At 39.6% G+C, this 20,860-nt stretch overlaps 1 protein-coding gene across 4 annotated transcripts; it reads left to right on the forward strand.

Annotated features, from left to right (window-relative positions):
• The first annotated feature begins 5,957 nt into the window (after positions 1 to 5,957).
• Positions 5,958 to 20,845, forward strand: PRG4 (proteoglycan 4). 4 transcript variants are annotated; one of them, XM_066361741.1, is made up of 12 exons: positions 5,958 to 6,149; positions 8,403 to 8,525; positions 9,753 to 9,872; positions 12,273 to 12,446; positions 13,321 to 13,440; positions 14,861 to 16,618; positions 17,248 to 17,325; positions 18,121 to 18,257; positions 18,550 to 18,706; positions 19,156 to 19,353; positions 19,792 to 19,917; positions 20,656 to 20,845. In XM_066361741.1, the coding sequence occupies exons 1-12, from the start codon at positions 6,074 to 6,076 to the stop codon at positions 20,751 to 20,753; spliced, it is 3,165 nt and encodes a 1,054-aa protein (XP_066217838.1). In that variant the 5' UTR covers positions 5,958 to 6,073; the 3' UTR covers positions 20,754 to 20,845. The 4 variants fall into 4 exon arrangements, with proteins under 4 accessions (XP_066217838.1, XP_066217839.1, XP_066217840.1 ...); XM_066361742.1 differs by lacking the exon at positions 8,403 to 8,525; XM_066361743.1 differs by lacking the exons at positions 12,273 to 12,446; positions 13,321 to 13,440 and having other exon boundaries at positions 5,960 to 6,149.
• Positions 20,846 to 20,860: the final 15 nt, after the last annotated feature.

The following is a 20,860-nucleotide window of genomic DNA, read 5'->3' on the forward strand; positions in this document are numbered from 1 at the left end:
GTTTAATAATTATCATCATCTCCTAAGATCACTGTGAGGTTCAAAAAAGCCATGCACATGTGCCATGTGAGAAGTAAATGCTCAACACATTACCTATTATTATTAGGTTACTAAAATAGTGCACTAGGAGAAGCCTATATTAGTATGATTACAAGTTCATTTTTTACCTTCTATGGTTTAGTTCCATGCAGGAAGAAGAAGCCAGATTATCAAGAACTAAAGGACAAATAGGTAAGAAAAATGAAAAAGAGAAGCTATATTATCTTGTCTATTATCATGACCTTTGTCATCTTTCCCATTCCTGAGCCATGGAGCTTTCAGACTACAGATTACATGTCATTCTACCATGAAGAATTCCTCAGGTGGTGTGGGCAAGTCCTCATTCAGGTGTCCATAGCAGGTTGTATACAGTGCTAGAATCATAATCATAACCACAATCCTAACGCCTATAATTTATTAAGCATCTGTCACTAATGTTTAATATAATTCTCTCTAATCTTCGCTGCATCTCAGCAGTGCCAAGTTATAACAGGAATGATCACTCCCATGCTGCAGATAAGGTAACTGATGACTAGGTAAGTCAAAAGAAATGTATTAACCCACCAGGTAGGACATTTTGAGGCTCAGATTTGAACAGTGGTCCAGCTGATGCCAAAGACCAGTTCTAGCTATTTTCCACATTGCCTTGTTCTTTGTATAGGTGATTGGAACTAGCGATTTAAATGTTTGGCTCTCTAACTAGACAGAGAAATCCTAGGGACCAGAGATGCTATCTTGCATACATAATATGTGTCCCCAGTAGTCACACTAGAGCTGGCATGTAATGAGCAATTTTTACTCATCAGAAAAATTGAATGAATAAACAAATAAAAAAACTTATTCTTTGAACATTCAAAAGAGACAACACATCTGAGTTCGTGCATTAAAGGGGTCTCAATATAAATCTTGTTATTGATCTTGTATCATAGGATCTGGATAGATTCATTAGTTTTTAAGCTTTTTATAGATTCCTCAAGATTTTCCTCATATACAATCATGTCCTCTACAAGTAGAAATAATTTATTTCTCTTTCCAGTATCAATAGTCCATTACTAATAGTTCATTCCTATGCATTGTTTTGTAGTACACAAATCAAGTTTTGGAATATGATTCCTATACATGTTTGGGAATTTCCTGAGATTTTTTTTAAGATTTTTTATTTATTCATTATAGAGAGGGGAGAGAGAGAGAGAGAGAGAGAGAGAGAGAGAGAAAGAAAGAAGGGGGAGGAGCAGGAAGCATCAACTCCCATATGTGCCTTGACCAGGCACATCCAGGGTTTTTTTGTTTTTTTTTTTAATTTTTTTAAAATTTATTCATTTGAGAGAGAGAGAGAGAGAGAGAGAGAGAGACGGGGGGAGGAGCTGGAAGCATCAACTCCCAAATGTGCCTTGACCAGGCAAGCCCAGGGTTTTGAACCGGCGACCTCAGCATTTCCAGGTCGACGCTTTATCCACTGCGCCACCACAGGTCAGACCACATCCAGGGTTTTGAACTGGCAACCTCAGCGTTTCCAGGTTGACGGTTTAGCCACTGCGCCACCACAGGTCAGGCATTGAGATTTTGATGTTAAGATAATATCTAAGTTGAAGTAACAAAAACAACCCAAGTTAGAGTTGTTCAAATAAAATGGCGATTTATTTCCTTTTATGCCACTCTCTGACTCATCCCGGCAGAGGAAGTGCATGTGTGTTCCATAAAGGATACTACCCCTAGGCTGCCATTCTTCTTTTCTAATTGATTTTTTTTTTTTAGAGAGAGAATCCATTTGTTGCCCCAGTCATTCAACCAGAATCAATGAATGACTGGTTGATTCTTGTATGGTTGACTCTGACTGGGGATCGAACCCACACTCTTGACACTTTGGGACGACACTAACCAACTGAGCTACCCGGCCAGGGCCCTAGGCTGCCATTCTTGTCTGCATGGTCAATGCTGGTGTTTGATGTCTGCTTTTCAGGCTGCAAGAAGGTGGAAAAAGAAGTGCAGGCCAAGCAATTTCCTGTTAGGAAAGTACAGTAAAAGTTACACATAACCCTTCTAGTCACATTTCATTGGAGAAAACACAGTCCTTTGGCCACATGAAGCTGAAGCTGGGAGATGTAGCCTCTAAATGGCAGGTAGTAAAAGGTAGAAAAAATCAGGAGCACTTATCAAACAGCTACTATCTCCAACAGCAAATGCAATAATACTTTCCTTATCTAATGGTCAGACTTTCAACCAACATCTGGAAAAAAAGCCGCAACCCGTTCCAATACGCGAAAACGCCACGGACGGAATAGGCAACGCTAGTCCCCACATCGAGGTCTCTTCTCCAATTGAGAGTTACCCTACTGCTAGAGTCCACTTACACTGACTTAGCATTGTGACCAAAATTGGGCCATAAAGAACCGGCTTGCATCTGTGGTTTTCCCCTGGCACGCTTCAGTTTTTCCTAGGCTGCCGCTGGAAGCAAATGAAGCACATCAAAGCCGTGGAAAGGTGGAGAGAAGCCACTAGGTACAGGCACACTGAGTTTAGGACAAAGTGACAGCTAACAGCAGGGATGGAGACAGCACACCAAGTAGAAAGACGCAACAGTCTGGGGTAATTTACTGCAGAGAAAATATCCCTAAACACAGGGGCTTGTTCTCTGAAGGCAGCACTGTGTGGTTGCCAAGCCCAGAAACAAGTTCACAAGGGCGCACTCGAAGATGGGGAGAGGATCCAACATTAGTCATGTCCTTTCCGTCTTGTTTTCTGTCCCCACCACCGCCATACTAAACACCAGTCCTGCGGGAACTTCATCCCATTTAAATGAAGAAAGAAAGAAAGAAATCTCAAAAGGAGAGCCTAAACCTAGTGGAATGATTGCTGTGTGACCGATAGGAAGGTTAAATGGCCCAATCATTACAGAATGAAGTGTCTAGTGCAGTTTATAAAGATTCGTTTAATACACAAAATGCTTTCATGCTTTAGGGGCAAACTTTATTTACCCAGACAGCCTTGTTGCCCTAATAGAATTTTGCAAATCAGGTATTTATAAGTTAAACCTCGGGAACGTGACATTTAATGAAGTTTCTCATTCTTTTTCATACTTTATTAGGCAGACAAAACATATTTGATGACAATGAGAATGTTAGTGGATTGGCCATAATTGTGTGTGTGTATTGTTTTATTTGTTAGTTTCCAAGCCTAGAACTTCAACTTCAGAATATGTATTACTGAAGCTGATTATTTAACCAGTTTAAGAATGTCATTTTTCATCTTTATAATGAAGTTGGCAAAAGGAGGAAAATGATGGTACAGATAGTTCTAAAAGGCAATCATCAGAAAGCAATTTATATTTGTTTAAAGAGTATGTGTCTGTGTGAACATCTGTATCTAATTCCTTGATATTCCCAGTATGTCAAAAAAATAAAATAAAAATAATAGTAAGGGAACAAGGTCAAGGTCTAACTTGAAAAGGTTACAAAGCTTCTAGCCCTCTTGACCTTGATAAAATTAAGAACTAAGAAAATTCGGTTTAATTCCATCCAGTAGGGTCTTTCAAATATCTACTCTGTTTTGATTGGTGACTTTAAGTACCAGAAAGCGTCTTTAGCCAGCTGCAGCCCCACAGGGAGAGTCGGCCTTAAAGACACAGAGCAAGAGGGCACCTGGCTCTCAGGAACAAGGAGTAACCAAGACCTACCAGCACTCCCTCTGCCTCCCTCTGCGTGGCTGCTTCATTCTTTACCTTCTGACGAACTTCCTCTTACTTCTTTCGACCATAGACAGAAGTGAGCACGTTAAACATCTTCCTAGACAGACTCGCAGTCCCTGAATCACTCGTGCTACTTTCCAGGATAGGGGAACATACTGACCCAGTTTAGTTCAGTTCCTACTGCTGCTCTTATCAGCTGTGATTGGTGTGACAAGATCACAGAAAAAAAAGTGACTCAAAGGGAAAAACCCCTAAAGAGGAGGAGGCAGTTCCCAGAGAAAGCAAATGATTTAGAAGTGAGCAGATATTGCTCAGTTATCTTTGTACAATATATAATACATGTAGCCCAGAATAAGCATTGTGGGAACACGAGAGATGCTTATGTCATAACTTCTGTTTTTACAAAGGTTACCATAACCCTGCATGTGCACGTGAAGGGTAAGATTTAATAGTACTGAAGGGATGGCTTTGATGGAAAGAGAGGTGGATTTAGTGGGAGTGTGATGGAATACAAATGAAAAGACACGCGTTCAAATCTTCCTTTTGGCTCCTGCTCCAATGTGTTCTTAGCTGAGTCACAATTTATTCTTTGTGGGTCTTCACCTTATTTGGAAAATGTGGGCAATTATATTCAACTTGAAGGCATTTTGTAATAATTAAACGCAGCACTCAATGGATACATAACACGGTGGCGTGCGGGATACATCAGTTTGTTTCAGTGACCTGTGTCGAACAACCTTGGGGAAGCGCTGGGCTATACACGGGAAACAGAATTAAGGCACAGACCTTGGTTGTCCTTGCAGAAATCAGTCTGTTGGGGTGGAAAGGAAACAGATGAACAGATCATTTCAATGAAATGCAGCACCTTGGTTGACTGTGATTCTGGCTGTGATGAATCTGCAATTGATCTGAGAGGGTTTCACAGAGGTGCCAGGATGTAAGCGAGGCCTCCCGTAGGAGATGGGATTGATTTGAACGGAGCAGTGCGGGTCACAATGCGGTAACGCCTGGCGCTGAGCCAGATTTGGCTCTGGAAGGCTGACCGTTCACATTTTCTCTGGGACAAGGAAGCTAAATGAGTGATTTTAAGAGAACTTTTCTGAACACTGCACGCTTAAATAAAGGAACTAAGGGAGGGATATGATTTGTAAGCATTTCTTTTTTTTTTTTTTTTTTGCATAGTAAAGGTACCTAGAAAATCCACACGGTGGATCATACACTCGTAGGCAATTTAGAGCATATTTTCTGAGCTTCGTGAGAACAAAAATACTCAAGAAAATAGATGTACATTTGATTTAATAGTGTAAATTCAGAAAATACATGCCACTAGCTAATACTAGATAAGTTTCAAAACCGATCTTGGCTAGATAGACTTGGGGTGCAGGGGTGGGGGTGCATGAGAAAGAAATAATATCAGCATTTGACATTTTCAACTTGCTGTTTCGCTACACTAGTCAAAGCCTGCCAGAGGGCTTTACCATCTCAGAACAACTTGTTCACTTAGAAAATTAAAAGTGTTTGGGCCAATAAATCTAAATTTATTTTGTAGTAGTCATTTTTCTTAATGGAAGTGTTTTCCAGATGTTGCCTAAGTCTAGTCGTCTGGGCTCCCTTCCAATAAATGAGGAAAGCTTGATTTCATAGGTTGTCACTGTTGATTTTGTCTAACCTTTGGACTAATTGGTTCATCCCAATGCCTTTGCACTGATATATAAACTTCCAGGACACTGGAGAAATTCATCTATTCTTTTACGGTAAGTGTCAAAGTTAACTTGCTTCATGGAGTTGAGTGTGTGTTCAATTCAATAGCGATAAACTTCTTTTAAAGATATCTGAAAAAAGATTTGTAAGGGGAGGAATTGGGAAGGTCTGGAAAAGATTGCATTCATGCCACACACCTGTCGGAAGCTTGTGTATTTATATTGAGAGTTAAGGGAAAATTGGAACAATAACTCCTGTGTTTATTAAATTAAATTTTACTGTAGTTGGTTATTTTTTTCCCCCAAGATAGGAATTAAATCTTGCCCTGTAAGTACATGTTTCAATTTGAATAGTGCTGTAAGATAAATTTGTATTCTATTGGGGGGATTTCTAAAGAATTAAAATGTTCAATAACATGACTGAGCGTAAGAGTCAATTCAACGGTTAAATATTTACTAAAAGCTTAGAATGAAAACCAATTACTGTAAAAAGTCTTGCTTCAGGAATGGGATGGTTTTCTCAACAAACTGCGTTTTAAAAGTTGCTGAGACACTGTGTGCAGCACAGACATAAGCCCTGGAGCTATGAAAGAGTGATTTTCTGATATTCTTCCTTTTCTTTTTCAAGGCTTGGTTCCTGAGAACAACCATGGAATGGAAGATACTCCCCACTTACCTGTTGCTGCTGCTTTCTGTTTTCTTGACCCAGCAAGTTTCTTCTCAAGGTACCTTCACTGTCAAAAATAATTGTATTTCACAACCTACTGCTAGTCATTCAGTTCTGAATTTATGACAATAAAAGAAATAGGTTTCTAAAAATGTATATTTGTTTAAGTTTAATACAGAATATATCTGTAAAATACATGTAACATTTATAAGCATTTGGGAATTCTTTTTTCTCCTGTATTATGAAATCTTTCAAGAGGTTCCAAGCTTTACTATAGGATACTTTTTGCACTCATTATTCTCATGATTCTCTGAAAAGTTAAAAAATATGCAGGTGTCACTGAAATGATACAATATCATCTGATTAGCTGATAAGAACAGTATTTAAATGGCATATAATTTTAACCTACATATTTACAAAGAAATTTAACTAATCTCTTAAATCAAATAAATTATTCATAAATAATTTACTTGGGCATAATGTAGATATAGATAGCATGTTATAATGAATGTTTGCAATGTTTGAAATGGCATTTTATTAGTCTTTGAAAAAAATACTTTCTTATAAGGACTGTCCATCCAGATTGGATTTTATTTGCACAGATGTGAATATCTTTGATATTAGATACGCGATCGTTATGGTGAAATTACACTTATGAAATAGACATTTCCAGTAAAAATAACTAAAATTCTCACAAACCTGAGCAAGAAAGATAACTGCCTGCCATGAACATAGTTTCAGAATTGCTTAGATAAGAAAAAATGGAAAACGCACGAAAGCAAATATAAATATTTCATAAGGAATAATGACTGGGCTGGTCTCACCAGAGCCTTCTGCTCGCTCAGAATAGAATTACTGGGCTCACAACACTGGCTGCATCTCCTAATCCACATTCCTCTGTGATAGAGTCAATTGTTCACTAAAACGGTTTGATTTTCCTTTAAGGAAATGAATTTAAAATTAGTTGTTAAAATAAATAGCAAGAGTGGGACAGATATTTAATCTATGAAAATAATCTTTTCCTGCAAAGACAGTTGATCTCTTATTTCAGAAATCTGCTAACTGTGAAAGAATAACCTTCGGATGTCGTCTTGTCTGCTTGTCTTGCCTTCTCAACCTCTTCCCATTCCCTTATTTCTTTTATATATAATATATGTATTGATATACATACACTATATATGCAGTTTTGTGTGTAGTGTGCACATATGTATGCAAAAACTTCTGAAAGTCGTCCTAAAATTTACTGTTTTATTTGCGTGTGAAGGTTTGAACTCTCCTGGACTCACCATTTTGAGATTTTTATTTTTTTCAGCGTGTTTCAACATCCCTCTGTGGATTTGGGCATTGCACCTGCCAGTTCCTATTCCAGAGATGGAGTCAATTGTTACGTTTCTGTGGTTATCTCTCAGGGAGGATTTCAAGGTGTTTTCCAAATAATATGGAAAATATATTTGGCAATAATTGTGCTTTGTTTTATTTTACCCAGAAACACTCCGTTCATGACCTTGGTGTTTACGTCCAGATGCTCTTTCAAGAGTTACCTATTTTGCAATCATTTTAGCAGTGGTTGTAAGCATCTGATTTCCCCAACATTTAAAGAACCCAGTTACCCCCACCGAGAAAAGGGAAAGGAAGAGGAAGCTTAGGAAGGTTTTTGCTGGCACGACCAGCTCACTTTAAACTCATCATTAAGAATGTGAATGGGTGGGAAAGTTAAGGCTTTAGAATCAGATATATCAGGGTTCAAATTCTAGATAGACTGTTGACTTAAGGTAACCATATCATTTATTATCCAAATTAGGACATTTATGAGATGCAAGAGGTCAGCACAAATAATTAACAGGCATTCACTGACCTGTAATCCATGTTTACTGGATCTAGTCACTAGCTGGGTGCCTCTAAGCAAGTTCCTAAAATTTCAATGTTTCTGTTCCCTTAGCTCTAAAAAGAAGCTATTCATACTCTCTTGGCAACATTTTCATAAGCATTAGAGATAATGTGACTGAGTACCCAGCACAAAGATGCTCAAATAATGGCAACAAGCCATCATCTGAGTAGCAGCATCAGTAGAACAGTGGTTGCCACCCCTCTCCTAGGAGTAAAAGAGAATTTATCTTCTCAGTCTAGTAAAGAATAAAGTGGGTCTCGTACAAGATCAGGCAAGGTTCACCTGAACGTATTGCTATCTATCATTCCCAACCTTTTCAGTAGATAAAATTCTCTCTCACCCAATGGCTCTGTCCTCCTCATTAGTTCCCCCCCTTTCGATTAAGTGGTTTGGCCATGTTTACGCTATATTGTATAATTTTAGATTTATCAAGCTGTGCAGGGAGATGTGGGGAAGGGTATTCTAGAGATACCCCCTGCAACTGTGATTATAACTGTCAACACTACATGGAGTGCTGCCCTGATTTCAAGAAAGTCTGCACTGTGGGTAAGTCCCGAGAGCTGGCGGCCCCCGTTGAGCAGTGCTGTTCTTGAGAGTCCCCTTGCTGTGCTTACACTGTTTCCCCTCCTTCTGTCCAAGTGCCTTTCCCTACCCTCGCCTAAATGTTGCAATGTGCGGTACTAAGGATGGTGTCAAAGCTGTATGGGGAGCCTGAAAATCTGTCACTTGCACAAAGTGCTGTCTAGTGCCAAGTAAAAGGTCTTGTGTTAAATGGAGACTTAACACCGTGACTCTGGAGTCATTAAATAAATATGAGATGTAATTGCTTAGTGATAGGGCCCTTCAGTAGTTTCACTAGAAGAATCCAGGGATATATAACAATCTTATCTACTACTTGACTTTTTTTTTTTATATTAACATGTTTCTAAATTGCCTGGAAATGGTACTTTAAAGATGAAGCATTAGTGTTTAATGATGAGTTTCAGTGACAACGCAAAGGGGCTGAATTTTCAATTAATAGTAGTATTTCACTTGAATGCATTTTGAGCCATTTTGTTGTTAACAGGGAAACATTGTGTATTTATGAAAATTATAATGAAAATGGTTTCAAAATTATTCTTGTTCTAGAATTTGCAGGTGAAGCTGATAAATATATTGTTGTATAATGTATGTGTTGTGTAAGGTAATTATGTCAAATGGGCCTCGGTGGAGTCATTGTGCCTCTGACCCAGGCTTTTTTTGAAATAAGGAGGCCTGTCTTACATACATAGTCCACACCGTTGACAATGGATTAGGCTGAAATCTTTCAACTCTACACCTTGCCCAGTTTGTCATACGAAAGGTCTCTGCATTATAAATAAATTTGAGCTGAAACATTGCCCTATTAGGACTATATTATCATAGGATCTGAACATTAACAAAATTTTATTACAAAGCAGTGGTGTGAGGAGGAGAGAAGATGAGGGATGTCGTATGAAGGGTAATCTACTGATGAGACATTTCCCAATTTTCCATTGTCCATACATGTAAGTGACTCAGGTAGCATTGGGGTGTCTGCCTTGAAGGGCAAGAAACGTTTCCCTAAGGCACCATATTTCTTTTTCAACGTAGGCTGTCTCCACTCGGGGAACTGTCCCCTTTCCAAATTCTGCAGAAAGGACCTAGAAATGCACTATGGGAGCTCTGGTCAGCTAGGAGGTGGGGAATGGCTCCCCAGACCTGGCCGGGGTTGCAGTGTCATTAATCCGTAATGTTCTGTTTTGCTCTGGGTAGAGCTTTCCTGTAAAGGCCGCTGCTTCGAGTCCTTTGCAAGAGGGAGAGAGTGTGACTGTGACTCAGAATGTAAGAAGTACGGCAAGTGCTGTTCGGACTACGCAGATTTCTGTGAAGAAGGTAAGCATCAGAGCGCCAGCCACAGCTGGGCACCTGCCTTCGCTTCACTGAGAATGTCTAACACGCCGTCCCTCTAAGGTCTTGATTCTACTAACAGATAAGCTATTTCATGTACATTTTGTTTCACCAAGATAAATTAAAGAGCTAGAGCCTCTTCCAACAGCCCCCCCCCGCCCCCCGGGCCAGGCTCCGGAGCACAGAGGTGGCCGGTTGAGTAACCAGAGGATGGGGCTTGAGTGTAAATGCTTTCTCCTGCAGCTGTGGTTCGCTTTCGGGTTAAACTGACCTTAACTAAGTCACCTGATGTATTTCTTCTCACCTGAATGGAGCTGACCCCACAAAGTCATCTGTCCTTTGAGCTATCTGTGCTCTTGGTATTGCTGTTTTTCAGTGTGTATTGAAGGAGAGAATCAACACTTTCAGCTTCTCGGGACTAGTTAATTTATGAATTAGTTTTAAGGCATTAACATTACAAGCAAACGTACCAAGGATGTGTTAACTGTCCATCATATGTCACTTTCCGCTGGACTGTCACCTCGTTTGTCTCTCCCCAAGTGCCTGTGTGTGATCATCAATAAAAGGGGAGAGCCCCACCCGCCTTGAAATCTTCTCTGGTCATAGTTCCTGAAGAAGTACTCCGAGAGTATAATCAAACTCTCTAAATTTTACCCAAAAAACACACAAGATTTTAGAAACATACTTAAACAGTGGATTCCTTTCTTTCAACAAATGTTCATTATTTGTGGAAGAAAGTGAAAACACGCATTGCTTGCATAACCCTCTCTTTTTATTTAAACAAGACTGCCCCCCATGCGTCTTTCGGACAGGAGAGAAACAGGGTGGAGAGCATCAGCAGCAGAGCTAGGGGACATTGCTCGACTCTTCAGTGTTTCCACTGGAAAGCATTCCAAAAGTAGAGGAGATGACACCCTGGGGATCAAACACTCAGAGTGCAGGCGCCTGCCGCTTCCAGAAGGACCCATGGAGAGTGGGACCTGTTTACCCACTGCCCTGGTCATTGTTTTGGCTGAAAGACAGAAAGCTAAGAATGCATTTTGGGCAGAGAACAGGTGGGGAGTAAGGGTGGTTAGAGCCATGAAGCATTGAGAACCCGTTACTAAAGATAATGCTGTGTGCCACGAAGGGGTGGGTCAGAGTGCCTGAGGGTTATGGAGAACTCAGTGGGGAAAATTGATAAAGGCAATGCTTCGTGGACAGAATTCACAGAGAGAGAGGGAGAGAAAGAGTCAGGGTCCCAGCTGAAAATAAAGGAACACCCAGAGCTCCCATTCTTCATTTTTTAAAAAAAGTAACAACCAAATTATCTTGTGATTCACCACTCAGGTGTTTCAAGATTGCTAGAAAGATTGCTTGTAGGCATCTATCTATCTCAATGTCATAACATGCCAAGGATTGAAGAAATGAGAATACAGTCTGAGAGATTAAGTGTTTTGCTGAAGATCACTAGCTAGTACGAGGCAGAGCGTTTCTCCAGGGGAGGCACGTGTGGCTCTTGCTGGGCGGGAGGAGAGCGAGAGCTGCGGTGGTCAGTTCACCGAGACTGCAGCGCTAGAGTGCTGAGAGGGAGGTTTGGCAAGAGAGGCAGCATTTATGGTCATAGTCTACCACCCAGAGCGTCCCCACTGTTCTGCTTTTCTGTCTTTCAGAAGTCCCCTCTCCTTTCCTTCTGGTTCCTAATGATCAAAACATGTCTTCTCTTCTAGACATGAAAAGAGGTGACAGGAGAGGTGACAAAAAGTTGGGGGAAAAAGCGCATCAAACCATTAACAGCTGTTTAACTTGGGGAAAGGCAGAAAATTTTGAGAAAAGCATAATGTGGTGCTGTGGAAGTTTCGCCTTTTTTTGTAGTTATTAAAAAAAATAAATGAAAGGTAAATTGGCATCGATTTAGACTATGAAAACAAACAATGTAATTATAAATATATTTCTCTTCCACATGCAGTAATGATTTTGATCATCATGGAAGGTAGGCGCAGGGATGGAGTTTATAAAAGTCAGGTATTTTTTAGACAGACAAGTACTGCCAGAAATCATCTAGAATAAACATCTCGGCTCACAAACAAGAGAACGAAGTTCCGAAGGGACTCGCCCACTCCCCCAAGGTCCCTGGGTAGAGCCTTGCAGGCCCAGGACTGGAGTTCTTCTCACTCCTGAGCCTTTGCTCCCTGTCACAATGTGTAACAATTTGAGAATTGATATTTTATGGCAATGCATCCTCAGATCTAATTGGTTTGAAGTGGTTAGTGTTGGGCTACAGCCTGCCCACGCTGGTTTTCACCAGCGCCTGCTCTTGAAGCGAGCTGCACCCATGGCTTTCGCAGTTCGAGTTGCTGATGAATACAGACAAGATGTTAACCGACCTGTCTTGCTTGGCCTCAGTGCACAACCCCACCTCACCAACACCTTCAAAGACTGCACCCCCGCCTGCAGGAGCGCCTCCACCCACCAAATCAACCACCAAACGCTCACCCAAATCAACTGCCAAACGCTCACCCAAATCACCAGACAAGAAGAAGACTAAGAAAGTTGTAGAATCAGAGGAAATAACAGAAGGTAGGAAGATGACAGCTTTAACCAAAGGAGGTTTCTGAGATGAGTAGTAACCTGTAGGGGACAGCTCATACAGACTCCTCCTAGAACAGGGTACTGTGTTTCCCCATGTGGAAGACGCGCCTTTTTGGAAAAAATTTGGAGTCTAATAACTGGGTGCATCTTATATAGTGGTTGTAGATTTTTTACTTGCATTTCCCACTTTTTTGTGCTTGTTTTTGCACTCACTGTAGAAGACAGTGATTTGTCATCAGATACAGATGAGGAAAAGCTAATGGATAGGAGTTTTGACAGTGATGAGGAATTGCATGAATTTTATGATGAATAAAATTTGAGTTCAGTAACTTTGTATAATATATTGTTTTTTTCAAATTTTGGGCCCCAAAATTAAGGTGCGTCTTATATATGGAAGTATCTTATACATGGGGAAATACGGTAATCTTAAGAGTCATTAAAGGTTCATTATACTTTTTGTTTACTTAAGTTGAAACATAAGCCACAGTATAAACCCTCAGATATTTATTTTTCTTATTTACTGAACCCAGTATGGGTCTAGGTTAAAATAATCAGAAGACATAGAACTTAATGTTTAAAAGTTAAAAGTTTTTTTTTTTTTTTGCAGAATATTTACATTCTGTAAGATATGAGAAAGTTATACAGTTGCATTGCTAGTATCTGTGATAAGCTCAGGTGTCTTGCTTTTAAATGACAATTAGGTTAGAAGGGCAGATGATCATCATACTGTTACAGTAAAGGCAGAACACAGACATTTATAGATCAGTAAACAGCATTTTTTGTTGTATTTGGACTGGCAGTTCTTTTTTGCTTTAAATCACAATTGGAATTGGTGTGATCAACTTTTTTATTTGATTTATAGAACATTCTGTTTCTGAAAATCAAGAGTCTTCCTCCTCCTCTTCCTCTTCTTCAAGTATTCGGAAATTCAAGTCTTCCAAAAATTCAGCTGCTAATAGAGAATTAAAGAAGAAACCCAAAGGTTTGAGCATTGATACAGATCAAACACTATATCAATGCCATAACAAAAATTGCCTAAAAGTAGTGGGTGTTGGTAGAATGCTTTGAGGACGTTTTGATATTTGGGGGTGGGGCGGGGCATGTAAGTTATTTCAGAAGATACCCATGCAAAACTTCCTACTAGGAAATTAGAGCGAAACCGCTAAGAAACCATTCTTAATGTAAAGGATAAGAAGATGCAGAAGCAGAAACTGTGGGACCACAGGATGGCGCCGGAGATGACGGTGGTCTTCTATTCCAGTTCCTGTCTACCTGATAGCCTTTTTCTTTCTTCTTCTTCTATCTTCCCTGTGTTTTCATTTTTTCCTTCCTCAGATTTCTTTTATTTAGCAAACACATATACTGCTTTAAAGTGTTAATTTATTAAATTCTATACCTTTCTGGGAAAGGCAAAATTATTCTTCACATTTTTCAGATCCTCTTTATTATTTTCCTAATAAATTAGACGTCCTATCTGGCTGATTTTTCTGCACTAGACCATGTACTATAAAGCAGGCCATTACCTCCTGCAAAGAGGTTCCTTTTGTTCTCCTTTTTATTTCCTGAAATTCTAAACTATATTCTCTTTCTCCAGGAAATACTGGATTTTGGATACTGGAGTTTTAAAGAACTATTTCCTGGGTGGTTGTGATTTCCCCTGAAGCTTCTGACTAGCTGAATAGCCAGATAGTTAATCTTGGAATCATTCAGAGAGTCCTGCATACAATGGAAGTGCAATAATACATGGTTGCTCAGTGGAACTCACACCAGTGATGCACCCCTGGGGCGCTGTAGTTCACCCGTGGGGCAGCTGCTATGGCAAACCCTATTAAATATAGGGTCTTTTTGCTGCCGTGGCATTCTAATCCTCTCTCTATAGTCTCTGGGACTGGGTGGAGGAAAGGGAACAGCTAATGGCCCTGTGTAGAGGAACAGGGCTCAGCAGGGGCCATGGGAGTGCCTGGAGAACCCTTAGATGTAGCTGTAGAGGCGTCTCAGGTAATTGCTGCAGTGAATCTACAAGATGTTGGAATTAGGATTTCAGGAGGAAAGAAGGGGGCACTGAGCAATGAGGAATAAGAGAAATGGAGAAAGGGAAGGCCAAAGAGCTTTACTGTGAATGGATGAATGTTATTGATCAAGTTGGTTGTTTCAAACTTGCCACTTGTTTCCATGTATTAATTATAGTTTTACTCATGCTTTTCACCCCCTTATCTCATTCATTCCCTAAAATAACCCAGTAAGATAGGTTGAGTATTTAACATTTTCCAATAAACTAATAGACATATGAGGTCAGCAATCTGCCGAGAGACACACAGCTAGTCAGTGATAAGAATGGGATTTTTATATCATTATTAAAGACAAAATAAACCTACTTAAAAAGATGTTAATTTTTTCTCTAGTAAAAGATAACAAGAAACCAACTCCCAAAAAGAAACCCACCCCAGAACCACCAGCTGATGAAGATGGAAGTGGACAGGACAGTGGTGACTTCAAGCCCACCTCAGCTCCTGACGTGCCTACCACCCAACGCAGTCAAGTTACCACAACTTCCAAGGTCACAACAGTGAAAACAACAACTAAACCCAGTCCACCTGAAACCTCCAAAGAGACTTCGACAGCCAATAAGGAGACAACAGTTGAAACTAAAGAGACTTCTATAACAACTAAAGAGACTTCAGCGAGTGCAACAGAGAAGACATCATCTAAAGAGACACGAAGTGCAGAAAAAACATCTGCTAAAGATTCGGAAACCACATCAGTTTCTGCTAAATCCACAACCAAAGCTGAAACAACAACCAAAGCTGAAACTACAGCCAAATCTCTTACTCCTACAACCACCGCTCCCAAGGAGCCTGAACCCACCACCACGAAGAAGCCTGAACCCACCACCACGAAGAAGCCTGAACCTACCACCACGAAGCCTGAACCCACCACCCCTAAAGAGCCTGAACCCACCACCCCCAAAGAGCCTGAACCCACCACCACGAAGAAGCCTGATCCCACCACCACGAAGAAGCCTGAACCCACCACCCCCAAAGAGCCTGAACCCACCACCCCCAAAGAGCCTGAACCCACTACCCCCAAGGAGCCTGAACCCACCACCCCCAAAGAGCCTGAACCCACTACCCCCAAAGAGCCTGAACCCACCCCCAAAGAGCCTGAACCCACTACCCCCAAAGAGCCTGAACCCACCACCCCCAAGGAGCCTGAACCCACCACCCCCACGGAGCCTGAACCCACCACCCCCAAGGAGCCTGCTCCAACTTCTCCTGAGACACCTGCTCCAACACCCTCAGAGGTCTCTACTCCAGCTACCACCATGGGGCCTCCCACTCCTCCTGCGGACCCTGCTGCATCAACTCCTGAGTCTCCTGTAGATCCCACACCAAAGGCTCTTGAAAACAGTCCCAAGGAACCTGCTATACCTACAACCAAGGCTCCTGAAGAACCCAAACCTGAAATGACTACCACATCAAAGGATAAGACAACAGAAAAAGGCACGCACACCACAACTGAAATTACTACTGCTACATCTAAGAGTACCACAAAAGAGACAGCAACTGCAGCAGAAGGAAAGGCCACTGAATCCAAAGTAACAAGTACAACCGTGCAGGTAACATCTACTACTACCAAGGATACCACGACATCATCCAAAGTTACTCCTAAAGAAACAACTCTTGCACCCACAGTGATGACTGCAACAAAAAAGACAACTACTACAACTGAAGAGGCTGTGAATACAAATGAAGAAACAACCGTATCAGAAGATACAGCTACTAATTCCAAAGTGACAACTCCTAAATCCTCAAAGCCAACCAAAGCACCCGACATGCCCACTTCTACCAAAAAGCCAAACACAACACCTAAAGTGAGAAAACCAAAGCCTACACCATCTCCTCCAAAGATGACATCACCAGTGCCTACACCGAACCCTGCCCCTTCTGGGGAAGCCATGCTCCAAACCACCACCAGCTCTAACCCAGATAACTCAGAAACGGATGAAGGAAATCCAAAGGATGACGATGCAAAAGCTACTGAAGGAGAAAAACCTTACATGATCCTCAGGCCCCCTGTGCTAACTCCTATAGTTATTCCAGGCACCGATATCATTGTGAGAGGACCAAGCCAAGGCATTGGCATCAACCCCATGGTTTCAGGTAAAGAGAACTACTTTCATTCTTTAAAGTTGGGAATATTAATGTAAATCTACCAGAACTGGAATGACCCAATTTATTTTGATACGCATTACCTAGAACCCTGAACTTGGGAAGTTCTACTGCTTCTCTATAGGCAAGCAGAGTACTGACCATAATTATTTGAGCTATAGAGAATAAAGTAATGACCCAATGTTAGGAACTCAGTGTTTCTGTAAGCAGAGCCAGTGTACAGAATGGCAAAAATATTTAGTTGGGAATCCTAAAATAAAAAAGTACAATGCAAAGCAAAACCCTACAATATTACTTTATTTTTCAAACCAATTCCAAAGGGCAATTAGAACTAAAAAATAAAATGTCATGTTGAGATGAAACATTCAATAATTTACTTGAAGATAAGTAACCTGGCTCATTCCAGTCCATCCCTTTCTACCTAGCACCACCTTTAAGTAAGACAATTACGAAATATGTTACTTCTCTCTCAACCTGTGAAATACACGCAACTCACACTGTACACCGTTCAAGAGCTTTGGAAAGAGTGAACAGAGGAAACGAAATTCTCTGGGAGGGTTTGAAAAAACGTAAAACACTCTTCCCATTTTGTTTTGTTGACTTAAATTTTGTTGTTTCAGATGAGACTGACTTATGCAATGGTAAACCAGTGGATGGGCTGACAACTCTGGCCAACGGGACACTAGTTGCATTCCGAGGTGAGCTATGCACACACTTCTTTTTCTGCCCAGCATTTTGTTCTTGGTGTTTATGAGATCCAAAGCCATAGGAGATGGTAATGTGGGTTGAGCTTTTTGAAGGGGAACTTGATTAATGAACACAATTTATGAAAATCTGAGTAATTTCCAAAATAATGGATTAACAAAATTACATAGTAGAGTAACAAATGAAACAAAGAGAATGAAATCATACTGATTTTTTCTACCATTAGGAATTAAAAGGTAGCTCAAATTTCATTTCCTATCAAATAAAATGACACTAAGATTTTCTTTGCTCTATTGTATTTGGAAATAACATCTTGTCATGTACTCAACACTCTTTAGTCACAGAACAGCAGTCACATGTTAATTCTCTATACTGCCAGTCTGGTCTTCTTATACTTAGATTGAATCTGAAAGGAAGGAAGATATAGATTTGCTCAGCAGAGGCTGAACAGATTTTAGGAGCCCACTAATTGTAACTCCTTAATTCTGAAAGATAAAGATATTGAAAAGTGACTTCCTGTATGTCACAAAGTCAGAAAGCTCTTTCGAGAGAGACTGGCAAATGAAAATATTTCAAGTTATGCTAAATTTCAGACTTCAGAAACATCTACTGTCAGAAATGTTTGAACACTTCGTTCTCTATTAGTCCAGTTCTTAGTCCAGTTCAATTCATAGAATGCTTGTTAACTAATTCAGTGTTTTCATGGTAACTTATTTTCACTTTGGTTTCTTTTGGGATTGATCTAAGACTCACTCAGCTGCAGGCTGACCTGTCACTTGACATTTCAGGTCATTATTTCTGGACACTAAGCCCATCCAGCCCACCGTCTCCTCCTCGCAGAATTACTGAAGTCTGGGGTATCCCCTCCCCCATTGATACTGTTTTTACCAGGTGCAACTGTGAAGGAAAAACGTTCTTCTTTAAGGTGAGAGAAACATTTTTGTGAGAGAAAGCAGCAAGTAGTTAACCTTTATTACAAAAACATTAATCAGCTTCACATTCACATTTTAGTGAACCATTCTATCATCAAAATTTAATAAAATATAATTTAGTTATAATCAAAATTTAAGTTAACACAATTTAGTAACATTAATTGTTAACTTATTCAAATACATAAGTTAAAACTTTCTCCTTATACTTAAACCTAAGAATGAATTCCTAACCTTTCAACCCTAACCCCCCAAAGCTGTTGACATCATGTCCTTTTAAATTATCAGGATTCTCAGTACTGGCGTTTCTCCAACGATATTCAAGATCCTGGGTATCCCAAACAAATCGTAAAAGGGTTTGGAGGACTAACTGGAAAGATAGTGGCATCCCTTTCAATACCAAAATATAAAGACAGACCTGAATCGGTGTATTTTTTCAAGAGAGGTATGTGTCACATAATTGACAAAATTATACAACATTCAAGAATTGATTTGCCAGGAAAATTTTATTCACTATTTTTAGTACTCGTTACTGTCAAAAGATATATTTGATACTTAATCAAATATTTTCAATAAAAAAAAATGAGGGCAGTAAGTATTTAGATCTCACAACATGCAAATCACAATTTTACTTGTTTTCTGGTCATTGATATAATTATCATTTACTTTCACACAAAGTTAAATATATAACTATGCAGTCTGTTGGCTTTATTCATTCACAAGTATTGCAGTGTCTAGTAATTATTTTTATGATACCCCTAACTAATAGCCATTATTGTCAAGACATACTTTATGAAAAACATTGTTTCTTCTACCTTGTAAGAGCTCTTCTCCATCTTTTTCAGGGGATTAAAATTAATGCTCATTTATGTATGTTTTTCTAATACATAATAGGTGGCAGAATTCAGCAGTATACTTATAGACAGGAACCCAACAGAAAGTGCACTGGTAGACGGCCTGCTCTAAATTATCCAGTGTATGGAGAAACAACACAGGTTAGGAGACGTCGCTTCGAACGGGCTCTCAGACCTCAAACACACACCATCATGATTCACTATTCGCCACCCATGAGGGTCCTTTACCAAGACAAAGGTAATGTTTTTTACTGTGCTAAGAATTCTTACTCATAAAGTGTGTAGATGTAATTTGAGTTTCTTATAAAGTAAGCCTTATTAATAATACTTACCAAACAACCCTAATACTTTGAGCTTATTGATGCAAAACATCAATTTGCCTCAGTAAACGATCAAAGATCAATCCTTTCTTTTTCTTTGTGGTAAGGAATGCAGTGTGTATATTTTTTAATTATAATGAGTATCATTTATCAAATATCTTTTACCAAGAACATTATATACAAATTTTTAACCCCCAAAACGGTGATAAAGGTAGGTGTTCACACCATGTCAGAGAGGCAAAAACTAGGCAACATGATGAAATAACACTCAAGATAACAGAGCTACTATGTGACCAATCTGGAATTCATACCAGGCCTGTCTGACTCCAATAGCTGCTCTCTAATCCCATCCACAGGCTTCCTCCACAACGAAGTGAAAGTGAGTTCACTGTGGAGAGGACTTCCCAGTGTGGTGACTTCAGCTATCTCGCTGCCCAACATCAGAAAACCCGATGGCTACGATTACTACGCCTTTTCTAAGGGTGAGTTAAAAAATCTTAATAGTGGCCCAAAGATGTGATTTAATCTCTGAAATACAAATATAACCAAAACAAATACACAAGTGTTCGATGGTAACTGAAGGTGAGAAGTGAACAATAATGCTTATTCTAATTGCACTGAAGAAAATTGACATTTTTTGCTTTACTTGCATATTAAATGAAAAAAACTGCAATTGAATCCTGCCCTATTCTTTGTGAGATAAAAGTAAATTATGATATAATGTCCAATTACTTAAGAAAAATTGCTACTGAAAACAGTATTTTGCGCTTTTATCATTGGTGGCCCTGTTTACCTTCAAGTTACACTGATTTGCACCATTACCCAGTCCGTAAGATGAGAAAGAAGTGCCTGAAAAATGCATCTTATTAAATTATATTACCTGAGACATTTTTCTTTGAAAAATCTAGAAATCTGTTATTCTGTCTATAAAATGACCATTGGAATTAAAAAACAACAACAAACTCAAGTGAATTATTATTTTAAAACTTGGTTTTCTCAATTTTTTACTTTGAAAAAGGAGAGTTAAATCTAATTTTACTAAAAGGTGAAAGGTCAATCTGTCAAAACAATTATTTTTCTTTTCGTCAGAAAGTTCAAGTTAATTAGAAACATTTCTTATATTAAAATGATAACCACTGCCTTTTGAGTATAATAACATAATCGATCTTTAAGTTCAAGTGTTTGTTTTCCTTTTAATTAATGAAATGATTTCTATTTAGATCAATACTACAACGTTGATGTGCCCAGCAGAACAGCAAGAGCCATTACTACTCGTGCTGGGCAGACCCTGTCCAATGTCTGGTACAACTGTCCTTAGACCAACGGGCAAAGGAAGAGACAAAACAAAACCAAAAAAATAATAAATTTTGACACTGAAATACATTTTATTAATAAAGAATGTTGAGATAAGTATAAGTATATTGA

Source organism: Saccopteryx leptura, chromosome 2 (genome assembly GCF_036850995.1).
Source record: "Saccopteryx leptura isolate mSacLep1 chromosome 2, mSacLep1_pri_phased_curated, whole genome shotgun sequence".
Classification (NCBI taxonomy): domain Eukaryota; kingdom Metazoa; phylum Chordata; class Mammalia; order Chiroptera; family Emballonuridae; genus Saccopteryx; species Saccopteryx leptura.